Raw genomic sequence first — 12,602 nt, forward strand, 5'->3', positions numbered from 1 at the left:
ACAGAACTTGTTAGTTTTCTTTTAAAAAGTTATCTTTTTGTGACAGATTGTATGCCCAAATCATTCAATATAGTCGTCCCACCTTGTAATTGGACACGAATCAATTTTCATTCCCATGTTGTCTTTGTAATAATCAGTAGAGAATCACTGGGAATCATTTGTTTCTGGCACCATCATAATCTGTGAGCGTCATATTCTATGACTCAGTTTGATAATACCATGTCCATCATGACCTTAATCTTTTCCATCTCTAAAATAATCTTTTAGATTGAGTGTGTACAGGTTTTGTTTTATAGGTAATACATCTCCTACATTAATATCATCAACAGATAAAGATGTTTCTATGACCTAAGCACACAAATCAATTTTTGGTTCTGTAATACTTCTGTAAGTTGCTTATAGAGTGTCCTTTAAGATAAGATATCATGCAACCTCACATTTTAAGCATATTATTTTTTTCTAGTCTGAGCTGTTCTGATGGGATGGGCTCTGCCTGAATAATGCTAGGGCCAGAGTAATAGCAAATTGCATAACTAGGGCTATGGATAGGACTTTAAACTAAAACATTAGCGGGGTGGTTCAGTTTCTTGGAAAACTATGGAAAAAGTTAAAGGGTGGCTGGGTGGATGGGGGTTGGAGAGGACTCAACAAGGGTTATTAAATTTTCAGAACAAGTAATAGGGAGGAGCGTGTGGAAAGGCTTAGGAATTGAACTTCAGGCATAGCAGATAAGGAGACAATTATGAGAAGAGAGACAGTCAAAGCAGGGCAGAAGGTGTAGTACTTAAATGCACACAGTATACAAAACAAGGTAACTGAGCTTGTGGCACAGATTGAAATTGATGTTGTGCGTTTCATAGAGATATTGGTGCAGGGGATCTGGGCTGGGAACTAAACAGCCAAGAATATGCATCCCATGGAAAGAACAGACAGATGAGTAGAGAGGACAGGGTTGCCTTGTTAGTAAGAAATGAAATTAAAACAACAGCAAGGAGTGCTATAGAGCCAGGAGGCATGTACAGGCCTCCTAGCAGTGGCCAGGATGTGGAAAAGAAAATAAATCAGGAGAGAGGAAAGACATGTAAGATAAACATTGTTGCAATATTAATGGGGAGTTTCATTTTGCAAGTGGGCTGTGTAAATCAAGTTGGTAGTGGTTTTCAAGAAAAAGAATTCATGGAATGTCTACATGATGGATTTTTGGAGCAGCTTATTGTATAGCTCGCTGGGGAATAGACAATTATGGATTTAGTGATGTTTAATGAGGCAGACTTGATTAGCAAGCAAAAGGGGCCAGTGGCCATAATATGATAGAATTCACCATGGAATCTGAGAGGGAGAAGCTGGAATCAGGCATAATTGTCTGATGATTGAATAAAGATAACTACAAAGACATGAGGCAGGACTTGGCCAGAGTTGATTGGAAGAGTAGCCTGGCAAGGGAGACAGTGGAGCAGCAATGGCAGGAGTTTCTGGAAGTAATTCAGGAGACACAGCAGAAATTTATCCCAAGGAAGAAGAAACACCCCAAGAGGCAGACAAGGCAACCATGACTGACAAGGGAAATCACGGATAGCATAAGCACAACAGACAAAGAATACAATGTGTGAAGATGATTGGGAAGCCAGAGTATTCACAAGCTTTTAAATGCGAGCAAAAGACATCTGAAAAAGTAATACGGTGGGAAATGGTGAAATATGCGAGTAAACTAGCTAATAATAGAAAGGACTGTCAGAGATGTTTTAGACACTGAAATGTAAGCGAGAAGCAAGAGGAAAATGAACCTGAATTTTAACCAGATTTTACTGTCATAGGTACTCAAGTATAGGGATACAAGAGTAGAATGAAAAGTGTACAATGTCACCATTCCTAGCACCATCTTAGATACAAAGCTGCCTAGATACAAATTCTTAGGTACAAAGTAGAAAAATGAGGAAATAAAGTTAAAAATTCAAAATTAAAATCCTTCTTAGAATAAAATAGGAAAATAAATAAATAAGTTTAAAAGTTCAATGTGGCAGTTCCTTCTTAAGTGTTTAGCCATGTTGGGCTTGCACTCCCCACAAAGGGCTCCATCCCCTCCATGCTTAAACAAGTACAGAAGTTGCTGGAAAAGCTCAGCAGGTCTGGCAGCATCTGTGAAGAAAAAGCCAGAGTTAACGTTTCCAATCCGGTGACCCTTCCTCAGAACGTTCTGATGAGCCCTGGGCAGGAAATCGCATGTCGTGCTGCTACTCTGCCATCATCTGGAACATGAAGCTGGGGGACAAGGAAATGGTGAACAAACTGAATAGGTACTTTGCATCAATTTCCACACTGGAAGATGCCAGCAGCATAGCAGAACTTGAAGAGAGTTGGGGAGCAGAAGTGAATGTACTGGCCGTCACCAAAGAGAAGGTGCTGGGAGACCCACCAAAGACCTGCAGGCAGCAAAGATTGATATAGGGCTGTCCCAGCATAACAACTTATCCATGCCCTTTAAACTGATTATTTCATCACCTTAGCAATCTCTGACTATTGGCAGCAAGTCTATCTCACCTGCGTTTTCTGCAACAGTGACCTGGTACTTCAGCCAACTGCAGTACCAGCAGCTACCTCTACTTCTGGTGGCACTGCCAATTCTAACAAGTTGCCGAACTCTGATCAACCTGCAGCTGTCAGTGGCACGACCAGGACCATGACCAAGACTTATTATGAACAAGTAAGTGCTGAATGGCAATAGTAACATTTGGGAACACAGAATGACGATAGCATGTTTGCCATAGGCTCTCCAGGCAGTCTCAGACACATCACCATAAACATTATATTCAACCTTTGGAGGTAAATGTCCAGGAAAGAACTTTGTTCTGCCTTACTACTACCATTTGCCTGGCTTCTAGGGTGTCGATGGCTTCCCTATCACAGTGACTCAAACAGCAAACAGGTTTAAGAATGTGAGTTGCAAAAATAGGTGGAATATGAGGAATTCTTTCTTTATGCAGGTGTTATTCAGTAAATTGAGTTTGATAGGCAAAAGGCTGATTGAGGTCAGAGTACTGACTCTATTTTAGAAACAACTGAGTGTAGGGCTAAATCAAAAACAAAAGCAAATTATTCCAATGATGAGGACTGTGAGAGAATGCAGAAGGACATGAATTGGATAGCAGGAGAGAGAAAGATGGGAGGTTGGGCAGATGCAGTTCAAAATTAAAGAAAAATGAATCAGTGCATTTATATGGAGAAAGAAGAAAGAAAGCTCATCTGGTAAAAATTTACTTAGAGTAGACAAGTATAGGAATTGTAACGCGTAGATACTCTGTACATAGTTAGTTGGTTTTGTATGTAGTGTTATAGACATAGAATCCAGGAGATAATATTGAATTAGTGAAAGACATCAGTTTTGCCACTTTTTAAGGATTGTTTGCATCTCATAATACATAATAAGCAGAAGTAATGAAATGTGTAGTATAAATTTTTGGTATGTTCAGTGCATGACAGACAGGGTTGCGAATTGATTACTTTATTGGAGTTGAGAGGGTTGAGGAGTCACTTGGAAAGCATATTATTATGATGAAGTATTTGATTTACATTACTTAATAAAACAGAAAGAGTGGGTAAGAAAGTAAGTATTCACAGAAAGACTGAAAAGGGAGCTTCGAAATAATTTATTAGTAGTATTGCACTTAAAATACAGAATTATTTCCCAAAAATACAGCTATTCAAGCAAAGCCCATAATGTTTTTTAAAAATGAATTATATTGTTGTTTAAAAATAAACAATTTGAGCTTGGGAGTTGAAGAAGACTATAAAGTTAGACTAGTTTTCCCATATTGTATGCAATGCAGTAATAGTCTAACATCACGTCATAACTAATCGTGTTACACATTAGAAAGGGGTGACAGGAATTCATCACGGGCTTGATCAATGTCTGAGCAATGACATGTATTTGCCAATAAATTTTCCATGGGCTTTTCCATGACATATTGCTGTCAGTCAAACAGCCAAAAAGCATTGCACCATTTGTGAGAGATCTTTTTCTTGTATAATCAAGACAAGAAATTCCCCATTCTCCAACGAATCAGATTGAAAGATTGATAACTAGTAGCAGAAGTTGAAAGTAGAAAGTACCTGCTAAATAATCTTGCAATAAAGGCCAACGTGTAATTTGCCTCCCTAATTGTTTGCTGTACCTGTGCATTAATTGATCATATTGAGGCGTCTCTGAACATCACATTTTAAAGTTTCATGCCTTTTAAAACACACTTGTTTTTATCTATTTTTACCACAATGGCGAAGACCTGCACAATTCCATTTGTTATGTTCCACCTGTCAGCACTTTCCTGCTCATTGAACCTATATCCTTTTGCAGACTCTTCATATCCACATTTCAGTTTACATTCCCACATAATCTCAGTCTCTTCATCATGTAGCTTGTAAATACCTGAGAATCCAATACCGATCCTGTGGCACTCCAATACATTCAGACTGCCAACATGAAAGTGCATAATTTATCCCTTACTCTCTTCTTCCTTTCTGGGAACGTTTTTTTCATCTATTTTTATTAATTCCTCAAATGCCTTTTGGAAATCTGGTATATCACATTTGCTGGTTCCCCTTTCTTTTTGAAGTGTCCTCTACTGTCATCAGAAAGACTCAAATAAATGTGCCAAATGCAATTTATCTTTTCCAAGGACCAAAGTCCCCAGTTCCTTGATAATGGGAACTGCAGATGCTGGAGAATCCAAGATAATAAAATGTGAGGCTGGATGAACACAGCAGGCCCAGCAGCATCTCAGGAGCACAAAAGCTGACGTTTCGGGCCTAGAACCTTCATCAGAGAGGGGAATGGGGTGGGGGTTCTGGAATAAATAGGGAGGGCGGGGGAGGCGGACCGAAGATGGAGAGAAAAGAAGATAGGTGGAGAGAGTATAGGTGGGGAGGTAGGGAGGGGATAGGTCAGTCCAGGGAAGACGGGCAGGTCAAGGAGGTGGGATGAGGTTAGTAGGTAGGAGATGGAGGTGTGGCTTGGGGTGGGAGGAAGGGATGGGTGAGAGGAAGAACAGATTAGGGAGGCAGAGACAGGTTGGACTGGTTTTGGGATGCAGTGGGGGGAGGGGAAGAGCTGGGCTGGTTGTGTGGTGCAGTGGGGGAGGGGACGAACTGGGCTGGTTTAGGGATGCGGTGGGGGAAGGGGAGATTTTGAAGCTGGTGAAATCCACATTGATACCATTGGGCTGCAGGGTTCCCAAGCGGAATATGAGTTGCTGTTCCTGCAACCTTCGGGTGGCATCATTGTGGCACTGCAGGAGGCCCATGTTGGACATGTCATCTTAAGAATGGGAGGGGGAGTGGAAATGGTTTGCGACTGGGAGGTGCAGTTGTTTATTGCGAACTGGTATCTTGTGATGCTGGGAACCTCTGGAGGATGCAAAGAATGATCAACCATTTGACTGTTCAGGCTGGACATAAATGCAGCCCAGATGGTATCAATGTGGACTTCACCAGCTTCAAAATGTCCCCTTCCCCCACCGCATCCCAAAACCAGCCCAGTTCGTCCCCTCCCCCCACTGCACCACACAACCAGCCCAGCTCTTCCCCTCCACCCACTGCATCCCAAAACCAGTCCAACCTGTCTCTGCCTCCCTAACCTGTTCTTCCTCTCACCCATCACTTCCTCCCACCCCAAGCCACACCTCCATCTCCTATCTACTAACCTCATCCCACCTCCTTGACCTGTCCGTCTTCCCTGGACTGACCTATCCCCCCCCTATCTCCCCACCTACACTCTCCTCTCCACCTATCTTCTTTTCTCTCCATCTTTAGTCTGCCTCCCCCTTTCTCTCTATTTATTCCAGAGCCCTCACCCCAACCCCTCTCTGATGAAGGTTCTAGGTCCGAAACGTCAGCTTTTGTGCTCCTGAGATGCTGCTGGGCCTGCTGTGTTCATCTAGCCTCACATTTTATTAACCCCAGTTCCTTGTTTGGTTTATGCAATAAAGTTTCTGAAACCGAGTATCTCAATTGAGCAGAAGTTAATTAGGGAAGAGAAATTAATTCCAGTAATTGGAGTAGCTATTGAGGTACAAATTTAGGTATTGTGGCTTCTCACCATGCCATGGTATCAATGTAAGAACATAAGAACTAGGAGCAGGAGTAGGCCAATTGGCCCTTCGAGCCTGCTCTACCATTCAATCAGATCATGGCTGATCTTTTCGTGGACTCAGATCCACTTACCCGCATTCTCACTGTATCCCTTAATTCCTTCATTTTTTAAAAAAAAATCTACCTTAGCATTAAAAACGTTTACTGAAGTAGCTTCAACTACTTCACTGGGCAAGGAATTCCATAGATTAACAACGGTCTGGGTGAAGAAGTTCCTTCTTAATTCAGTCCTAAATCTACTCCCTCTAATCTTGAGGCTATGCCTGCTTGTCCTAGTTTCACCTGCCAGTGGAAACATCCTCTGTACTTCTATCTTATCTATTCCCTTCATAGTGTTATATGTTTCTATAAGATGCCCCCTCAATCTTCTGAATTCCAATGAATATAATTCCAATCTACTGAGTCTCTCCTCATAAGCCAACCCTCTCAACTTCAGAGTCAACCTAGTGAACCTCGTCTACACCCCCTTCAGTACCAGTACATCCTTCCTCAAGTAAGCTTGAGAAAGCTTAATAACCTTGCTATCTTGTGAATGTTTATCTCAAAGAGGAGAATCAGATGTTTTGACAGTTGTCTGATTAACACATTGTGCATGCAATTATTCTTTTCACCTCGCAGTGGAAAATACTGCTCATGTTGTTCGGTCAGGATAACTTGCTTTGTTGAATTCTGGTAAAGTAGAAGTGTTTTCTTTAAAAAGCCAAATATTGTGTAATAAGTCTTTCAATTAATAACTGAGTTTGAATGTGACTCAACTGTTAATGGTGCATATTGAGATTGTAGGAAAATAAATAGTTAAAATGGTATAAGAGGGTAATAATGGGTCATTTCTATATTTAGAATTTCAGCATATGTCTGGAGTTATGCCATCCACCTGTAGAATTGATGATTGATGTATATATTTTGATGAGAATTAATGGCAGGAATGAAAAAAAGATATGTTTAAATACTTTGCATGGGTATTCTGAAATTATGATCATATAGCATCTTTAAAATGAGGAATTGTAGAATAAGTAAAAATTATAAAGTTTTTATTCTGTCCAACTAGGAAAAAGCAAGAAGAAAGAGAAGTGCTTCAAGGAGCCACTAGTTGAGACCAAGCCTTGTCCATGTGACAAATATTTCAGCCAACCACAAGGGAATTGGTCAGATTGTATTCTTCCTGAAAACAAGGTGACACTGCAACTTGGCATGAAGGAACAAGGAGATGTCAAAGACTGTGGGCAGGGTGTACATTATCGAGCCATAGCCTGCTATGACCAAGATAAGAAGTTGGTGAATCCTTGGCTTTGTAGCAATTCTGGTATGTCACAGTTATTACAAGTTTGACTAATATTACAGTGGTGTGGCATTATTTTGTTTTTAAAGGCCATAATTTGGGAAATATTGCAATTTATTTACTTTTTTACACTGAACATTTTAATTGTTGTTTCCATCAAGGAAAGGGCTCTGAGTGTAAATAAAACGAATACTTATTTTACTTTCCTGCAACAGAGTACCAATAGCAAGTATTTCTGGAAAAACAAACAGAAAGTGCTGGAGAAACAGCAGGTTTAAGATAATGACATGATGTTATGAGAAGGCACTCTTCTTCAACACCCTTTCCTCAAAAGCACACCATAATATAACAGAAAGATCAAAAGCATGTTTATTTTTGTCAACAACATTCTATCATCCAGTAAGAGTGTTTGATGTTATGACCCTATCATACTCAACACTTTGCAGTAGATGCATCTCAAAAAGGTCTTAGAACAAGTCAACTACAGAACTCTAAGCCTATTTCATTTGGTTATCAGGTTCTTTTGATGACTCAGGCTAACTATTCCAATGCTGCAAAACTCAGCCTAGTTTTCAGTTTTCAGATACAACATATGCATCTGTTTAGGAAGCACTTCATTATTCCTACTGATTGCAATTGTTAGAAGTAATCTGTCGAAAATCTCTGCACCCCCGTGACTACAATGCCAATATGTGATTATTCAAGGGTATGATGTAGAAGTCCAGTACAACCATGCTCCCAGTGACCAACTCCAATGCTCTTAGTTAATTTCCAAATTGTACGACAATATATGCTTAGGAGCTATAAGTGGACATTATCTAATCCAAACAGGAAGATAGTCTTGACAGAGATAATGGGAACTGCAGATGCTGGAGAATTCCAAGATTATAAAATGTGAGGCTGGATGAACACAGCAAGCCAAGCAGCATCTCAGGAGCATAGTCTTGACATCAATTTCATACATTTTGGTCACAGTCAAGCAAACAGCAGCTTCAGCAAACCACATCAGATGATAATCAACTGTAATGAAGTTCATCATCAAAGGGTGTCTTGAACGTATAGGGAACAACTTCCCTGTCTAGTTCATTCTTTCAGGTCATTCAGAGAGCAATGAGGACTCTCTAAGGACATAATCTTTAAAGGCAAACAAAAGAATTCCACAAGCTGTACATTAGACATGTTAAACCATGTATATATGACGTATATACTGGTCAGTAGGGTGCAACAAGAAAAGAAACAAGGGATTAATGCTTGACTTGATATTGCTGTAACATTTCATAAATAAATTACTCAACTAATCAAGTGCGTGAAAAAAGCTAATTTTTTTCAACATCAACACTCGAGAGCAACTGTCCTTCCACGAGATTCCGTGCTGCAAAATTATGACTGACAACTTCCATATATAAGGTCACGCTTTAGAGATACCATTAAATCAACTTTTATTGACATACTGATTACTATATTAATAATGTCTAGTGCATCCCAACCAATTGTGCCTATGCATGTTTGACAGTTCATTTGTGTACTCTTCAAAGACATGGGCAGTAGCATTTATCATATTATCCCTTCTCCTCTCTACCATCAGTCAAATGGTCTCATAGAATGCACTGTTCATTCTGTAAAGTTAATGATCACTCAATATAAAACAACTTGCCAATATTTTCAGATAACTATGTTAAATGTACCTTCCCTAGACAATATTTTCCCCTCAGTGGCAGCTCTTATGCTTGGGAGACAGTTCTCCATAGTTCTTCCTCTCACAGTCTCACCACACCTGTGTATAATGCATTGTTCAAATAAAGGGAGAAAATAATGCAAGTGCAGACATTTATCCCCAATTATGCTCACAAAAAGCTTAATCCTTTGAAATTTTTATGCAATCATATGAGTTCATGAAAATATGCTATTTATTCCATTCAGCCCAGGTCATTCGACGATATGATTTTCCATCGGGCACTGGTCAAGTCCTGCAGAGAGAAAGATGACATTCTGAACTGGATATTATCAATCACTTGCTACAAAAGATGACAATGTATTTACTGAAGATATCATGCCAGACAACAACCACACATCTATGACAAATAATACACATTCATCTGCAATGGCAACCTGCACAGCACAAAATAAAGTTACACTTCCAAGTTGCAATAACAGAATAAGGGATCAGATCTTGTCATGTCAAATGTTTACCAAGATGTTATCTGAATATGTTCTGTCAACATATCCAAATATAAACTCATGTTTATTGGAAAAAATGCTTCCCATACTTTAGAGGAGAAAGGGGTATGTTGTACCATGGCACAGATTCTAATCTAGGTCAGCCTGTACCATTAAGGCAGTTACATGTAATCACAACATGTGATGTTCTGGTGTAAAGTCACCCATCACACATTCAGTCACTCTTTTTTATACAATGGAGTCAGTGTTGTATCTTTCGTCAGTCAGCGCTGTTTATGATGTGGAGGTGCCAGTGTTGCACTGAGCTGGACAAAGTGCTAAGTCATATGACACCAGGTTATTGTCCAACAGGTTTATTTGAAATCGCAAGCTTCCAGAGTACTGCTTCTTTGCCAGATGTTGTTTGATTTCTGACTTTCACTCTGTGTATGTAATGTACTGCATCATCAGCAAACACAGAACCCAGACTGTGTGTGTAAGTCTGTGATATTGTAGTCATGGAAATAGTTTGTATTGTTAATAAATTTAAAGACATTTCACTCATCAGAAACTCAACTCTGTGGTAGAAGTTACATGGGCTAACACACAAAAAAAGCCACACAGCATGTTAATAGCATTAAATTGGGGCAGTTGGTTAGTTTTGAGTTGCTCCAGCATGGGGCAACCATGGTGGACCAAATAGCTATTTTTTAAGAGAGAAATATCATAGACAGAGCATCAGATCCATGTTTATCTGCAAGTTACTCACCAATTTGAACTAAGCAATCAACATATTTCCTTCATAGGCATTGTGTCAGTATCCTAGCATTCTCTCTCACACATCATTCCATTGCTGACTAATTAGACAAAGTTTATGTGAAAATGTGAAAAATTCTCATCAGTTCAGTAAAAGAGAGAAACCAAAGTATTATTGTAGACATCATTCAGCAAATTGTTGAAATGTATTCCTGAATTTAAGGAAATCAAAACAGAAGTAGCCATTCAAAGATAATAAAATGTGAGGCTGGATGAACACAGCAGGCCAAGCAGCATCTCAGGAGCACAAAAGCTGACGTTTCGGACATAGACCCTTCATTAGAGGCGGGTCTAGGCCCGAAACGTCAGCTTTTGTGCTCCTGAGATGCTGCTTGGCCTGCTGTGTTCATCCAGCCTCACATTTTATTATCTTGGAATTCTCCAGCATCTGCAGTTCCCATTATCTCTGTAGCCATTCAAAACCTTGCGTCTTTTTCGCCATTCAGTTTGATCATGACTGATTTAAATTTTATTTATCTACCTGCCTTGTGTCCATATTCCTTAATGCCCTAATCTAATAAAAATCTATCCATCTCAATTTTGAAATTTTCAGCTGCCACAGCCTCAATAATTTTATGGGAGAGAGAATTCTACAAAAAGCAGTTTCTGGCATTTCCCTGAGCAGCCTAGCTGAAATTGATCTGGGCTTGCCCATGTAAAGAGACTTCTTTCTATTTATACCATCAATCCATTTGATCATCTTAAACACCAAAGTTAGATTGTTTAATGTCCTATATATAAACCCAGTCTTACGCAAACTATACTCATGATTTAACCTTATAATCATCGTTGTTTTCAAGGTCTATTTCATCACTAAATTGAATTTCAATGCTCATTTAGAATTAAAAACTGAGTTGATCTTTTTCAATCTAATTTATTAATTTTATAATCTACTAATTTTATTCCCTGTCAATATAGTAGCTGATTTAGTATTCAGTAGAAATAATATGAAGAATGTTAATTTTGTGTTGGTCCAATTGATGTGACTATATCTGACTCACAAACAAAACAGATTAATTAGCCTTAAAATTGCATTTTTAAAGTAATATTGATTTCTGTGGTAGCAGGAATCCAGAAAATAATGCTTCAACTCTATAATCTGATATGTGAGTTGCTTTGAAACATGAACGAAGCTTGTAGAATATTTAGCCTTACAGCATTAAGCACTAAATTATATTTTTTCTTTTCGTAATTCAAATTAGGGTATATTGAAGAGACGTGCAATTTGCCATGTCCATCCGACTGCAAGTTAAGTGAATGGTCAAACTGGTCAATGTGTAGCAAATCCTGTGGAAGTGGAATTCAGATCAGATCCAAGTGGCTGCGGGAAAAGTCATATAATGGTGGCCGCCCATGCCTTAAACTCGATGTGAAGAATCAGGTGAGATATACTAAATAACTAGCAATGAATTATTAAGTGTGGCATTGACGATTAGTGTATTATTGGCAAGTGCTTCACTTGTTCTTTATGTAATACATGAACTTGAACTGCTAAATTTCTCTTGCAATATCTAGCTTCCAGATTTTAGTGTAATTACTTACATTTGATCCTTCCAAAACCAAACTGAAAAAGTGTAGCCATTCATAAATACCATATGCTTTGAGTGCACCATAATCAGATAGCTGCACCTCTATTTATTTGTGCTTACTTTTTGAGTCCACCCTTTTAATTCCATTGCATCTTATTTCTATTCATTTGACTATTCAGCCAAAAGAAAATAAATAGTACTTTGGTAGAAGAGCACATTGCCAAAAGGCAATCTAGCACACAACAGCCTTCTATCACTTTTATGTCTTGTATGAGGGTCACTTCGCTAACAGCTTAATTGAATCCAATAAAATTAATTACCCATAGTTGCTGTGGGGAATTGGCTGAGCAAAGCAGTGACTTTTTTTTTGCTAAGAATAGACTTGGAAACAAGCTTGGCCAGAACAGGGGTTTGTCATTAAGACAGAGCGCTTCTCAGTCTCCAAGACCAGATTGGTAATAGGCATATGTTGTTTTGAGAGGATCTATGTGAGTTAAATAATCAAGAGACATGCAAGGTGACCTGAACTTTGGGTTCCTGAAACCTATATTAACTTCTTTGAATTTCACATCTTTATCTGACACGAAAGTGCACATTTTTGTTCTTTGGAAATGGCACACGAGAGTTTGGGAGATTTAAAAAAAAATGTCGGGCATAATCACAGACCTGCCCAGAGACAC

General features: G+C 39.1%; 1 protein-coding gene across 4 annotated transcripts in view; it reads left to right on the plus strand.

Moving 5' to 3' along the window:
- thsd7ba (thrombospondin, type I, domain containing 7Ba) overlaps positions 1–12,602 on the plus strand; it is a 922,022-nt gene that overhangs the window by 634,864 nt on the left and 274,556 nt on the right. For all 4 annotated transcript variants that reach the window (XM_048535033.2, XM_048535035.2, XM_048535034.2 and 1 more), the window contains 2 exons: positions 7,190–7,444; positions 11,596–11,774. In XM_048535033.2, the coding sequence (XP_048390990.1) occupies positions 7,190–7,444; positions 11,596–11,774 (434 nt within the window). The remainder of the gene's footprint in view (positions 1–7,189; positions 7,445–11,595; positions 11,775–12,602) is intronic.

Source organism: Stegostoma tigrinum, chromosome 7 (genome assembly GCF_030684315.1).
Source record: "Stegostoma tigrinum isolate sSteTig4 chromosome 7, sSteTig4.hap1, whole genome shotgun sequence".
NCBI classification, from domain to species: Eukaryota; Metazoa; Chordata; class Chondrichthyes; order Orectolobiformes; family Stegostomatidae; genus Stegostoma; species Stegostoma tigrinum.